General features: G+C 28.2%; 1 protein-coding gene across 1 annotated transcript in view; it reads right to left on the bottom strand.

Annotated features, from left to right (window-relative positions):
* Positions 1-8,732: 8,732 nt before the first annotated feature.
* LOC148226175 (corticotropin-releasing hormone-binding protein) overlaps positions 8,733-15,651 on the bottom strand; it is a 28,898-nt gene continuing 21,979 nt past the window's right edge. The window contains exons 6-7 of the mRNA XM_088204407.1: positions 14,434-14,542; positions 8,733-9,058 (exon numbers count right to left, since the gene is read on the bottom strand). Coding sequence (XP_088060533.1) covers positions 8,922-9,058; positions 14,434-14,542 — 246 coding nt within the window. The 3' untranslated portion in view covers positions 8,733-8,921. The remainder of the gene's footprint in view (positions 9,059-14,433; positions 14,543-15,651) is intronic.

The raw sequence follows: 15,651 nt of genomic DNA, 5'->3' as shown, positions 1-15,651 counted from the left end.
CTCGTACGAGGATACCAGCAGTCCGATTTGTGTGTCGATTGGTTGTAATTGAAATTATAACGGCACACTATCGGCGATTTTGCAATAGCTTGCAGTTTGCTTAGCGAAGTTAATTTTATTATATGCAAATAATATCTTGCTATAATAATTTGCGGTGAGTTATTTGGAAATTTTGGCGGAGAGGGATTATTGCCCGATACATTGTACATTAAACTGTATAGAATACGTACATTTGTGTTAGATGTGTGTGAAATAAACTCTTAATCCATAACTATTATAGAGTGTGTGAGTGATAAATAAATGTGAAGTGTACGTGTTATTAAGACATTGCAATATTCATTAACGCTTAGTTATTGTAAATACACGTGGTTATTTTGTGTTTAATTTTTAGTTTAGTTTGATGTTGTTTTAGTTACTGTGGTAGTTTTGTGTATATAATGTAAATAAATTATAATAATGTTTCACGCATTATCTTCCAACACATCTTCACCTATGCATTTTTACATTGTTTAATATTAAGTGCCAAAATAATCATATATGGAACTAATGTTGGCATTTGAGTTACTAATTCTCTTTTGATACATGTTTAGAATTTATTTATTTTTAAAGTATATAGTTAGGGTTCAGCAAAAAATAGTTTGTATTGTAATATAAAATTACATTTTCAATGATACTTATTTTAAAATATATACTTCAAAGCAATATTGAACACAAATATTTTTATTCAATTATATTCACATTTTTTTTCTTAAACTATATAATTGAAGCATTCGGAGAAGAATGATGACCTGGGACATAAAAACATCACAAAACTAAAGTTTTGTGATGTTTTACCCCTCTATAATACTAAATTTCAAAGGCCACAAGATGTTGTTCTATCACTGTTGCTCAAAAATAATCATGGCTTTAGTTTTCAAGGGAGTCAAAGAGGGATTTTGCTCCTCCCAATCAATACAATTGAAGGTCTCTTACAATTTCTGCAAGAATGATGCCAATTGTGTATTAAATATCACAATGTTTTTGTACCGAAGCACTCCCTTTAATCTTGAACTTTTTATTGAAGTCAAAAGTACAAATTAAAGAACTTTGGCGACAACACACATCCTTGTCTTATTCTTCAATTGATTTCAACAATATAATGTATTGTTTTGCAATCATATTTATATAAAGGCCGACTTACTTCTCAGAATGCTTTTACTTATAACACTACTCAACAAATAGAAATGCCATTTAAATTATCAGTTAGATTTATGATAAACGTTCATTATTGCTTGCATTGTGTGTCAATGGGACAATAGATGCAAAATATATACAAAAATAAAATATGTTTGAGATGTATTAAAGATATAAATGGCAGCTGAAAATTTAAAACAATTTATAAAACCATTAATAACTTGCCCACGGGCTGAAACGGAGTATTGCCGTAGTGCAACGTACCTTTAGAGACCGACGTGGTTTATAATGCCGCTACAAATGGTTCAATTAGGACTTAACTACAAAGTAATGTAATCAAAAAAGACTTTGATCACTGTTAAATTAATTATATCAAAAATATATTTATTAAAAACTTGTTGAGTAGTGTAATCTGCAATTCGATATGCAAAATCTATGCACGACGCATTATAAGCAAAAGTATATGATTATTATGTGCACTACAACTTTCTGTGTGTGTATATATTATATAAAATTAGCTTAAGTGAAAATTGAATACAAACGTTAACTTCCAAGTTTTATTTTATATATTTTATCACACAATCAAATCCACTGGTCTTTACGGTGACTCGTTACAGAGAGACTCGTATAGGATATAATAACAGGGTATAATTGAAGTTAATTTAATCAAGAAGGAAAAAAAACACTATTTTATTGGTGGTAAACATAAGCAATCATTTAAAATATAAGTGTGCGTGTGATAAATTTGCCTATTATTAAGTTTTGGCCTTAACTTTATAAAGTAAAATTATTCATTCGGAGTTTTGTTGTTAAAAATCCAGTGGATAATAAACTAATGTATTATTTTGCACTATGTACGGACATCCTTTGTTTAGTTTTACTACAATGATACAATGTGTTAGTATCTTTGATTTAATTTATTTTAATTGATAGATGGTTGTATGTTATATAATATATTGTTACTCTGAATAAAAACAAGGGATGACTGTAAATAACAAAATAAACAAAGCGAAGAGAGTTATGAGTAAACAAATAAGTGTTTTATTCTTAAAATAGTCTGTAAACCTGTAAATAGCTATTGAATACTACTGTCCGATTAACAATAATATATGAGAAGTACGTAAAAGGTATTGTTTAAACAAATATGACATGACAATCTAAATATTTATCTGCAACATTATGTTATCGGCACCGCTTGCTTATGTACAGATCATCATGCAAAAAAGTTTACACATGTGATGTCTAGAATCAATATCAGTTATAGTAGCGTCAAATCAAGAAACAGAAATACTAAAAAGATATTGAACTATATATATTGTTGAGAATGATACTGATTTTAGTGGACTAGTCTCACTTTGTCAGAAACAAAACAAAAAAAATCAATCATGTCAACATCCAGTAGCATCAAGGTTTGACTATTCGAGATATGTTTGCATTTTAAGTAACATACAATTTAAAAATATGCTTGAATTTAAAAGACTGGTCTTATAGATGTTCGTTTGCTTTACATTTATTATTATATTGATTGTAGTCATCACATTAAAATAATTTTACAGTTGAATTATTTTTTGGAGTATGATTGATAAAAATGCATTTAAATGTAGTAACGGCTTATGAAGATGTGCTATACAACTACCTTTAAAATGTAACTATTTGCTATCACGGAGGTATATATTTTTTGTGGATAGCATAAAAAAGGCGAATCTATTATAGCAACATGGCAAGCCATAGCATAGTGATGGACAAAATAGTAGCGATGTCACTCTACCGCAGGCTGGAACGGAGTGCTGTCAAATACAGTACAGCGTTTCCTTCCTAGTTTGCCTTGTCTTGCAGCATCTTCTAATGGGTTGTTCACATTTAAGTGTTTCAAGGATTGTAAGCATCCTAAAATCCTAAGCAAAAGAACCAAATAAATGATTATATGGATCTTAACACTTCAACCGCATATGTGAATAAATTAATAATATTACATATTAAAGTAACATTTGATGTGTTAATGTCTTCATAGCTCCGTCATAGTCCAGTCGAGAGATGAAAAATCGTGCTTCCATAAAGTAACTCGTTTCTAATCATGATCACAATTTAAAGCATATATTTTACTCGATAGTCTCTAATTTTGCAATAACGTTGATGTTATGGCAAACAACAAATTAGAAGTGCCAAACATTTTTTATAATATGTAATATTGCTACCCAACGTAGAGTATAGGATTTTTTTATACTTTGGATTGTTTTGTGCTCAGTCTTCGAAATGTGTGTTTTTATTATTGTTGTTTCTTTTTAACTAAGTCAATTTTAACAATAAGCTAAACAATGTTCCTAAACGACGACGATATTGCAAACTGTGATTCTTCAAATCAAAGATTTTTAATAAAACTTTTAGCACATAAATAAAATATAATGTTAATGTGTCGAATTTAATAATAAAAACACATAAGAAAATTGAGTACAGATGAGAAAATAATTTTGAAGGTACTGTGTAATTCTTAAGAATACAAATGGTATTATTGGAATTGCATTTCTTTAAATTTACTAAAGCTTGATACAATGGCTTGAATCTATTTATAGAAAGTTGATTTTAAGAAGTGCGATTCTTAGACTATATGTACATTGATAAGAAAGTGGTATGTGATTGTGTTATTTACGTCAATTTGTTGTTAATATCTGATGTATGAGTGCAAATCAGTTTTGTTTCAATGTTTTAACACCGTTTTAATATCAAATAAAAACACAAAAATGTAAAAAATCACAAACTATACAAAAAAAAACATAAAAAAATACAATAAATTTACATACATACATATATTTTATTCATAAAGCTTTAACGCGTTTTGTACTGCCTTTGAAATAAAATACTAAATATATACAAACTGTAACAATAAATCATAGTGATTTCCTTATATGTAATTCAAAAGTATGTAATAATCCATATATCTTGTTATTTTTAACATTGCAAAATTACTATAATACATACATAGCATAAGAGATTTTATTTCTCCTTTTTTGAAACCAAATATTGCAACTAGATAAATGGATAAATTTATAAATCGTTCATAGATAAACATAGGTAAATTTTAATTGTGTATATAGACAAAAAAAGATATAAATGTAAATTGTTTAAAAAACATATCTGTCATTGCCTTACGCCTTACCTTCGGGCGCTTTTTGTGTACGTAGTTTTGCATTTTTAATGCATATTTTTTATTGTGCGTTCGATTAACGGCTAAACGTTTGTTTTACAGTAATATTTTATAAGGGTAAACTTTACAAACAGAGGCATTAAACTCATATTTGTATATACATATTAAAGAAGAACCTTAAGGTATATTGTTAATGATGACAACACAAAGAACGTGTAACTAAATAGGTGTTTTGAATGATAAAAAATAACGAGAAGCGCTCTCTGCTTAAATCATATACGTGTGATTTGTGTTTAACTTTAAAGTACAAGTGAAAAGTATATTTTTACAATGACGTGTCCGAGTGAAAGCAATACATAATAATACTTACAGTACAGAATAGTGCATTTAAAAGTAGCCCATTACTCAGATTGTTATTTATATACATATATGTTATATTTAACTAAAATTATAAGTACTTAATAAAAAAAATTAAAATTGATGTGATAGTTTTATATATCGGAGAGGAATACTAAGAAAGTGCTGATACTATTGATCATCTCGTTTTGAGATAATATTGGTATTGATGCAAATAAATCTTTGATACTGTCTTATATTAAAAAATCTACACTATAACATGTGCCACACTTTTAATAGAAATGCATAGGTATGAAGAATCTGAGTTTGGAAACCCAACATGTATTGATTCAATGATATTTGTATATTTGTTTGTTTTGATAGCAAATCACTTACCTATGTATAACAAATATTTAAACTTTTCATTAAAGGGTCAAATAATTAAATTAAATTTTAACATAGTGTGAGCCGTTAATCTATCTAATTTCTATCAATGTATTTAGGATCATAGCACCATTGTAATTATCACAGCAGCCATTTTAAAGTTAATAGCACATAATAGTTTTTCTTGTGAGATAGTTAGTAAAATATAAATTCTATAGAAATAAAAATATCAAATAAAACTTTATATTCATTGATGTATCACAAAAAATAAAAACGCTGATTTATTAAGATATAAAAGCTCTTTAAAAGTTTATTTACTTGTATTACTAATTATCATAAATACAATTGTATATCCATCCCTCCTATGAAATTTTGCACCTTGCAGCTATTTTTTGTAAAGGTACACTTTTTAAAACGAATTAAACTTCAATAAAATATGCATTATTTCACTGGTTTGTTTTTTCAAAAGTACAACTTTTTAATCAAATGGGTGCTATAACCTTTGCATTGGTTATATAACCTGGATATCATACATTAATTGAATTCATCTGCTGTATTCGTGGGTTAAAATCCTACTAAAACCTTTTCTATACCTTTTAAATGGCTGCCCTACCCATTATAATGGTGCTTAAAGCAATTTTCACATGAATTATACTGTGGATTTATATATTTTTTAAATATTGTTATTTCACTTTTGGTTGGACTTGAAAAGTATTGATATTCAACTTTATGCTTATTATAAATATATATCTAATATATTTTTCCTTAGGTCTTTGTTTATTGACAGTTTTTGTTGATTTATTTATATATATTGTTACATATTATAACTCAGAACAAGATGTCTAATGGTATTGCTTACTTTTTCTAATCCATTATATAATTTAGATTCTTTTAAAAGCATTAATGTGATTTGATGTCAGAATGGGCTGCTTTCTATTTTGTCTCTTAAATATTTTAATACATGTATGAACGTACAAAAACAGTTACTCATTTCTTTAATTTCTTTATCGGTCAAGATTAATAGTTAACAAAAAATGGTTGTGTACGAATGCTGTTGACGATACCATCCCTAATGTTTTATAAGCATTGTGGATATAAATGTTGTAGGTATAATAATACATGTTTTGTGCTAAGGCATATATGTATGTTCCATGTGCAAATCGTTCATTAATAAGTTAGAGATTTGATGTCGCTTTAGTAGTATCATGTTTAAAAACAAATAGAAGTCGATTAAACTGTATAGTGATATTGATTTAACCATGTTGATTGTTAATTTAAACACATTACCACAGAACACATACACATGCAAGCGATGTTATTCGACAATATTTAGGGAATTTCGCGAGCGTCGTTGACGGCGACGGAATAAGTTATATGTTTCGTTTAATTATCATAATTGTTGATATATTTTTATAATACTGCTGTAAAAAAATCTGATTAACTTATATAACATATATATAAATTTAACGCTTATAAGAGTATATATTACATAATTTAGGTTTAACACGATTAAACTGTATACATTTTATGTTACGTTAATATATTAGTATAATCAAATTGTTATATATGAATTGTTATGTAAATACATACCTTACAATTAATACTTCTTATGTCATTAAATAAAAAGTCATAATTTCATTCGCAAACACATAGTTTTCATTATTAGGTCATTGGATAATTTTCACTTATACTTCGATATGTCACGTTAACAACTTGTCGGTATGATAATTAATTATTATTGTAATTTGTAAAAAAAGTAACAATAAAATTGTTTAATTTTTGATTTGTGTACTTTTATTTTATCTTGTGGATTTCAACTAATGAGGTGTGAGACAAGGATACGAATTAGTGCCAATATTATTTTATTTGTATTAAATGCTCGTACAAAAAGAGTATGAATATGAGATCTAGAAGCAATATTAAGCACTTTTAAAGACTGGTATACCAATTTTTTTATATTTTAGTATATAAAGATATTGAGATAGGAAGATTCGAAAATGTAATAGAATCATCATAACGAGGCTTGGGTCTTGGCCTAATACAAGATCACCTCATTCTATTCTTGGTCACACGGTACCACCACTGACGCCAAACGTTTGTAGATTCTAGTAAACCACCGAGCTAGCGTAGTCGCGGTCCATCTATGCTCCTCTTACCTTCAGGTTTATAAAAGATTGATCACTTCGCAGGTTTTGAGTCGTCCATATGAGACAGACGTTCGATTCACTTAAGAAACTGCATTTTAGTATATTCCTCCTGCATACACCGGTACTTCTAAAGTGTCTATGCAAATCAAAGAAACATCTGTTGGCTGAAATTATTTTTCTACTAAAATTTAAGAGATCCTGGATTAACTTACTCATCAACCCTGACAATGTACATAGTAATGCTATTAAAATAATATATTATATTATTATTTAGTATTGAACGTCCTACATGACACTTTTGAGTAATGTACAAAAAACACATTCTACATTAAAAATATAATATTTATATTTTAGATGATTTTACAATTCAAGAAAATAATTAATGAAACACTGACTGCATTGTGACATGTTTCATATTAGGGTACATTTTATATGATTATAGAAAGTGAGTCAAAAGAAAACATTGAAAGTGCGTTAACATATTTATTCTACTGTAAATTAGTATACTGCGCAGAGTAACTGCACTGTCAGTAAATTGACGCTAATAATTAAATGAAACGGATAGTGTATTAAATTAAAACAATATATAACTTTAAATGTTTCCTTAAAAAATGTAAAGTTTGCTTCATTCCTGCATATGTTGTATAGAAACCTTAAAAAAATTACATGCTTTATATTCATTTAAGATGTTACAAACAACGACAGGACTATTCTTGCTTGAGTGATAAAACTTTATATTTTTATTAAACGTTGAACTTAACACTGATACATTTACCGAAGACCAAGGTGACTGAGAAAACATTAAGGTCTGAATAGAGCTGTCTGTATGGTCTACACTCTATTTGCGTTAACATAGTCAGTTCGAGGGTTATCCATTTCATCATTATTCATAATTTAGAAAGAGATGGAAAGTTTGGGTTTACACCCCTACTATTAGCTCTAAAGCACACGATACGGATATACGTTGGATATACTTATCATTACTCTGGTTTATTTAGAACACATTGACATCTAGTGTTCTTGTTCAAATATTTTCTACTCGGTAACACATTTATTATTCTGGATTGTGCTCTTGTAAAACTTATAAATTGCAAGAATATTGAAAAATGTTTAGAATTGTGCTATGTTCTAAAAACATATATACCAGTAACTTATTTGCTAGAAATACAATTATCAAGATATCTGACTCCTAACGTACTGTTACATATGGTTGTTATTGCTCTATGGATGCAAGACTTGCAAATTGTACTAGTATTGGCTTAGGAATACTTAAATTGAGTTTGAATTTCTACAAGTCTGCGAGCATCCGATGATGAAGTATTATTTTAAAGGCGATGAATAAAAATGTAGGATGAATTATTAATTTTATTGGATAATAACTTTACATAGTTTTTAATCATAAACATATACATACATACATACATACATACATACATATATAATTTGATAACATAAAAATATTTTTTATTAAATTTATTTTCTAGATACTAAGTACTCACAAATAAATAATTTAACAGCCTAATGTATACCTGATATTTTTAATACATATATTTTTATATTTTTTTCTCTCCAATAATGATTACACTGAATATTTAGTGCATTATATACAATAGAAAATTCAATACAAACAAATGATAAATTGTAAGTAGTTTCATGAGCGGTGTAATTAATATGTTTTATATCATCAGGTTGGTAAAGAAAATACCTAATATTTCGTATTCAATGTTATTCTTTGCCGTTTAGAAACTGCAGAAGAAGGAGACGTCGTCGTTTTCATCCAGCTTCCTTAGGGAGATTGTCACCGAATTATCGAACTGACCCCCAGAGACGAGTCTGACTGTTGTCACTTCGCACATAATAGCCAGCTGCGACTTTGCTGTGAACATAAATATCAAATTGTATGAAAAGAAAGGCTTAATCCAGATACAATGACATATTTTATAGTATGGCTTATAATATACAACTTTATAAGCTCTACTCTCGCTCGAGTGACTTTCTGAACGTGGGGGTGATATTAAGAAGTGGAGACTTGAGACAGATATAGGTAAGAATTGGGATTTGAGGAATTAAGTTGTGGAAAATTGATTTAAAACGAGCGATGGATCACAATGAAAGACATCCGTGGGATTGTACCGAGGATTTTCTTAAACCTACGTATCATTTCTCTCGAAGAGGTTTCGATTTACAGTCTGCATCTACCTATGTAATATGATATAAAACCCTAAGCGATTATGTATGTATTTTTATTATTATAATTTTAATAAAATATATATGATTATATATATTTATGCTGAAATTTAAATCAAATACAACCAGTGCTTCTAAAACATTTTCTACTTTTAAATTTCAAAACACAAAAATTATTTTAGATTAGTATAAAAATAATATAAGTATAATTAAAGATTTTTGTGGTATTATGGTAACATACATTGGTATAAATCAAGCAAAAATTTCTATATAATGTATAATACCCATGAAAATATAATTTATTTTAATTAAGTAATGCAATTTAAAAAATCTTATAGTAAATATATACTGTTTGAAAATATAGTTGTATTAAATAAATCAACTTAACGGATTATAATGCATAATAATAATATTGTTGTATTCTATAAAATAAGATAATTTATTAATATATGTATGTATATAGATTGTGGCGATATTACCCAAAAGTAATAACAATGTTTTATGGAACCATTTTGAAGTTAGAATTCGTAACAATTCGAAAATTGCGAGCTTATCAAATAAAATTTCATGTAGTAAAACGTTTCAAAGGATTTTCGAGAACCCCTTCCCTTCATCAACTACCAGGAATAGCAACAATTTTGAGCCTCACCGGACAGTTGATCTTTGGTCATCGACTGGAACAGTAGGCACACATCCTTTTTATTGACCTAGCGTCAGGGCTTTTTGGGCTACCTTTGCTAACTCCAAAGCGTTTTACACGAATATATGTGTAAAACGCTTTGGAAATTAAGTGTAAAACGAATATTGTCGCCAAAAAATATAAAGTGTGATTTTTAATATAAATAAGAAACTAAATAAATTATATGTCCAATCATCATCATTGTGGGCATGCGAAATATCTGTGTTTATTATCGTTTAAATAGTGATAACCTCACTTGTGTGCAAATAATATTAACATAAGTAAACACAAATATTTAATATACAATTCAGAATTTTGTTGTATAATATCTATATTTGGCTAGACATATGAGCCTTTTTGGCATATTATCTAAATATGTATTGTATATTAAAAGTTATTTTCCACCCCAAGGAAATACCCTACATTTCTGAAAAAGCCAATAAGTGGTAAAGGCCGATTTATAAGATTTTGCATTTGATTTTGTTGTGGATTGCATCAGAGCGGAGAGATTTTTTCAAACTGTGTGCACTTATAAAAAAAAATTATATAAATAATAAAACACTTTAAAAGACAAACCTTTGTTTTTACTTAAGTAGGAAAAAATATTTTCTCTTAAGTACTTTTTCTTGATAATGGCATGAATGAAGATATACTATTTGTAGCGTATGGCCGGTTTCACACGTGCCGGATGGATTCACCCGGCACCGGGCCGGCGCCGTGTAGTGGGGATGGTGTTGTATGGGCTAATACCTACCATTTCAGACGTGCCGGACGAATCCATCCGGCGCCAGCCCGACGCTGCCCATACAACACCACCCCCACTACAGAGCGCCGGCCCGGTGCCGGGCAAATCCATCCGGCACGTGTGAAACCGGCCTTAGGCTCGTGTTCTTTTTGAAGAAACGAAGAATAAATAATATTCATAAATGTTTTTTTATCCCCATACTTTTACTTTTAACATCAGGTTATTTGAAACATGATGATGTCACTCTTTACATAAGGCAATATAATGTATTTTTTACATGTATTTTACGTTGAATTTAAACAGCAAGAGTGTTCGCTAGTGTATTTAAATATGATACATATTGTATTACAATTATGTTGTCGGTGAGGTTAGCACAGCTGTTATGTTATTAAGCTTTTATATACACGGCTTATTGTCGGTTAAGCTAGGTTAGGTACTAGCTGTTTATTTTGTTTTAAAAATGGACGGTAATAATATATTAATTCAACAAACAAGATTACAATTTATTTTAATAGGTTTATTTATTAAATCAAATTATAAAAGTATTAGGAATGAAAATCGCCCACTTATTTTTTAATTCCCGTGGGATTCTGTCTTGTCTCATATTAATACCCATGACGTTTTTCTAAAAATAGCACGACTAACGAAAAAACATTTTGTTTATCATTGATCTCTTAGTTTTTAATTTGTATTAAATATATGTATTAAATTAAGTAAACGTTTTTTTAATAATTTTATATATTATAAACCTAAACTGTAATACCAACACTTCTAAAAATCGTCTTTCTGCGACGCAGAAAATTATTTTTATTTTTTCTCATCCCTTAAGCACGAATGCACAAATGCTTTGGAAATGGAAATGAAACAGAGATTCTTTCTGAAACATTAAAAATAAACAAAGCAACTGCTGCTTTGAAATCGTTTTCAGGAAAAACGAAAACATGAAAAGATTGACATGAATATTGTATTATCTAATCTGTGTCGTGTATACAAAGGGCGGTATTTCGTTCGCGCGTCAGCTTTCCATTATATATTAAAATATTACTATTAATATATCGTATGCTTTGCACGTGAGCACACCTTTTAAAGTGATTGGTCGAACTTCCGTTTAAAGTGCATTTTTAAAGCATGAATTTGCATCGGAAATGATTGCAAAGTGTATATAAAAGCTCCGGTATTGACACCTACGCTCTATTATTCTTCGTAATGTGTTCTATTTATAGAACACTCTAACTGTATTGTTATACAATAATATATAATTCTTATAACATACTAAGAAGCTTTTTTTCTATTTCCGTCTGTGAAATAAATCTCAGATAAATATTGATACCTGAATACAAGCAATCATCTTAACATATTTTATAGACGGAAATAGAAAAACTTTGGAAAATTAAGTTAAAATTAAACACTGAATTTATTATATAAGCAAATACAGTTTTTATAATGTCTTTTTGGATATCGTTGATTGAGTTTTAAGCAGTTGTAGGTAAAAATTAATTAAAAACACAAAGCTCCAGTTTTTAAGTATTTACAGTATGAAAGAAAAACTTAAAATTTGCGGGTTAAGAGAAGCAGTTTTTATGTTAGTTTATTGCTCTAATTATTTATTAATATATATAGTATATTTTACTGCTTTTAACAAATATTTTTGTTCAAGTACTACACACAGATAATAAGTTTAAAGTGTCTAACTTTGTTTTAAAGTAAAATTATTTCTGATATATTTTAATCTATATAAATATTGTTATAACACCAATTGGGTTTTAACTAAAGTTTCCAGATATTCGAATATCGCATAGCAAATGATAAAATAATAAAATATTTAAAAAGCATCTAAAATTAAAAATTTTAAGAGAGATTTAATATCAGGTAAATGGAAAAGTCAACAGCAGCATTTTAGCTTGGCCATGGTTGTTATAAGTAACTTAAAAAAACTTGAGATTTTGCATCTGTACATCGTGTACAACAAGTTGACTTCTTGTGTTGTAGAAATGAGTTTTTAGAGTTAAAGCAGTATTCATCAAGAAAAAAAAATCAAAATGTTTCAGTACAAATATATTAACAAATACTTCTAATATTCGGGTTGTAGTCTGTGGTTATAACTACTACGATATAAACTTTGAAAAATATGGCGACTATCATACTAAATTGTACAAAATGCGTAAAAAAACTAGTAGATATTTTTTATCCAAGCAACAGCGTTTGGTTCAATGCCAGAAAATAATTTCCGGTGCAATTACCGCTTTCAAAACGAATATTTATTGTTAGCTTGACACGTGTACAAATCCAAAATAGCGACGAAATACGTTCTTTTAAAATAGCCGACTATCAATGTTTATCAACATTTTGCTTAAATGAAAATTTACAGGGTTTACGATAACATTCGTGACGTAAATATCTACAAGCAATTGTATGAAAAAAAAACAGTGATTCTAGCTGACCAATATGATTGACCAAGGAAAGCGGAGAAGCAGCTAGATGGAAGTGTTTTTTTGTATCTCCTTTTATTTATCCGATAATACATAAAAAGGAACGATGCTTCTGGATAATTATTTAACTTTATTTCTGACTTTGAAATATATAAGGAAAAATGCAGCTAAGCAGCCTTCTCATTTCAATCGCCAGATTTGATCCAACCCAATCGCCACGAGTAAACTCAAGTCACGTATCTATATTTGAATATAAATTTATTATATTTAGTAGCAAATATTATTTTGGGAATTCATCTTCAAGTAATTAAATAATTTTATTGTTTCTATTATATACATTTATGTACCTTTTCTTTTTTTAATCTTTTACCGTAACCTGACAGGCGTAAGTCCATTGAGTTACAATAGGGAAAATATGTACTAACTGGATAAGTCAATCAGATGTAATAAATATAAGCATTTTGTATAAAAAATATTATATTAAAATAATTCAACCGTTCCATATTGTGCTTTATATGATATATGATAGCTTTAACATAATCCCCATGTGATGTATGTGGAATCGAATGCTAGGATGAACTTGAAAGGATGCAAGAGTCTTAGCAAGGCTTGTTGTACTATAATATATAAATAAAATGGAATCCTTACATAAAAATGTCACATTAGAAATTAATAACTAAGCTTACACAAATTATCTATATGAAATATAATCAAGCTTGATTTAATCATATGTTTATATTTAGGCATATTAATAAATAAAATATAGCAAGCTTAAAAAATTGTAGCGCGTAAAATAAAATAATAATATATTTACATATGTGTGTTTATAATACATATATGTATATACATATAATTTTTCTACTAAATGTAAATATTTGAGACGCAATGTTGATGTACACTCAAAAATTGCGATCCCTTCCAAATAAATTTCCCGTTAATTTCTCTCGTCACTTCTGTTTATTTATTTGAACGCCAAATTTGTCGTTTAAAATACAAATTACAAAACCGTTTCAAAGTTGTTGACGAAATGTTAATTAAGACGATGCTATAAAAATTATTAAAGTTTGATGGCATTTTGCAGTTGATTTAAATTGCTTATAAAAATATGTTGGTGTGATAAAATGTGAAAGCAATAAGTGATGGAAATGTTAGTGTAATTTAAATGCCTTCGCAGAAGATCAGTGTTAAAATTAAGCAAAACAATTACAAACCAGGGGTGGAGTCGAGCCCGCATACATTTTCCGCCCTTTCCAAATTGGCGTTGTCCAAACCTGCTGAGCCGCCGATTTCCACGTAGTCGGAAAGTCCTCGCTTTTCACACTGTGAAACACACAACGGCTAATTAAACATGGGGTGAATTTAAATTAGCATATATGTTAACAGTCTGACGACCGTAACTCGATTTTCTCACGTAGCTAATTGCCAAAGTTGACTGTAGAGCGTAAGAAGCAATTGATTATATTAATCAAATGTCAAATTTTAAGCATTATTTACATCTAATGTTGTTAAATTTTCACATCTGAATGTCAGTTTAAAACATTATAGTCGGTGATCTAACTGTAATTTCATAAAAGTCTAATATATATATATTATATAAATGTTACAAAATGTTTTTTTCCTCAATATATTATATATCATAGTTTTCATAATTTCTAATGTAGTATTAATTTAATATAAGCAGTATTATATAGACTTTACAACATATATAATTACTTATGTGACTGTCTTTTTAAATATATATTTTATTTACTGTATATATATAGAAGTTGGAAAAATAAAATTTTGTGATGTAAATAATTTAATATCAAATCAATAAAGATGTTTGTGATTAAGAATATTCTACACACTTTAACCGTGATTTATTTATTAATTTATTAAAATTAAGACCATTGTGATTGAAATTAGGTTACCCCCATAAGTTACAATAGTTAAAAATAATACATATTATCTAAGAAGAGAAAGAATATAATATTTAAATAAAATGATACAAGCCAGACCTATGATAAACTTTGTCAAAGACCTTTTCAAAATCAATATATGCGACGTCTTATTACTTGTAGTACCTCAGACATCAGTGAAACGGGTGGAACGAAAATCGTGTTATTGGTGAGTCTGTCAATCTGTCAATTTTTTGTAAATAGGGGTGACTTTTGTGTATTTTCAAAGATCAGTAAATTGTAATCTGAGTTTATTTATTATTTTATAATCATAAGCTTTATAAATATTCAGGAATAACTTATTATTATTGTACTTTTTGATAATATAAAATAATAACAATATTATAATTAAATTTTAACATTTTTACGTTAAATACATATAATCAGGGCTTTTTTAAACAAAAAAGGTGCCGGAATTCATTTCTTGTAATGCATTTTATTCAAGAAAATTGTACTCAAATATAATTAAAATTCAATTTAAAGCAACTTTTC

This window comes from Plectrocnemia conspersa, unplaced genomic scaffold (genome assembly GCF_051122295.1).
Source record: "Plectrocnemia conspersa isolate PC_06_02 unplaced genomic scaffold, ASM5112229v1 ptg000014l, whole genome shotgun sequence".
Classification (NCBI taxonomy): domain Eukaryota; kingdom Metazoa; phylum Arthropoda; class Insecta; order Trichoptera; family Polycentropodidae; genus Plectrocnemia; species Plectrocnemia conspersa.
Note: the sequence above shows the minus strand (reverse complement) of the source record. Positions and strands in the feature narration are given on the sequence as shown.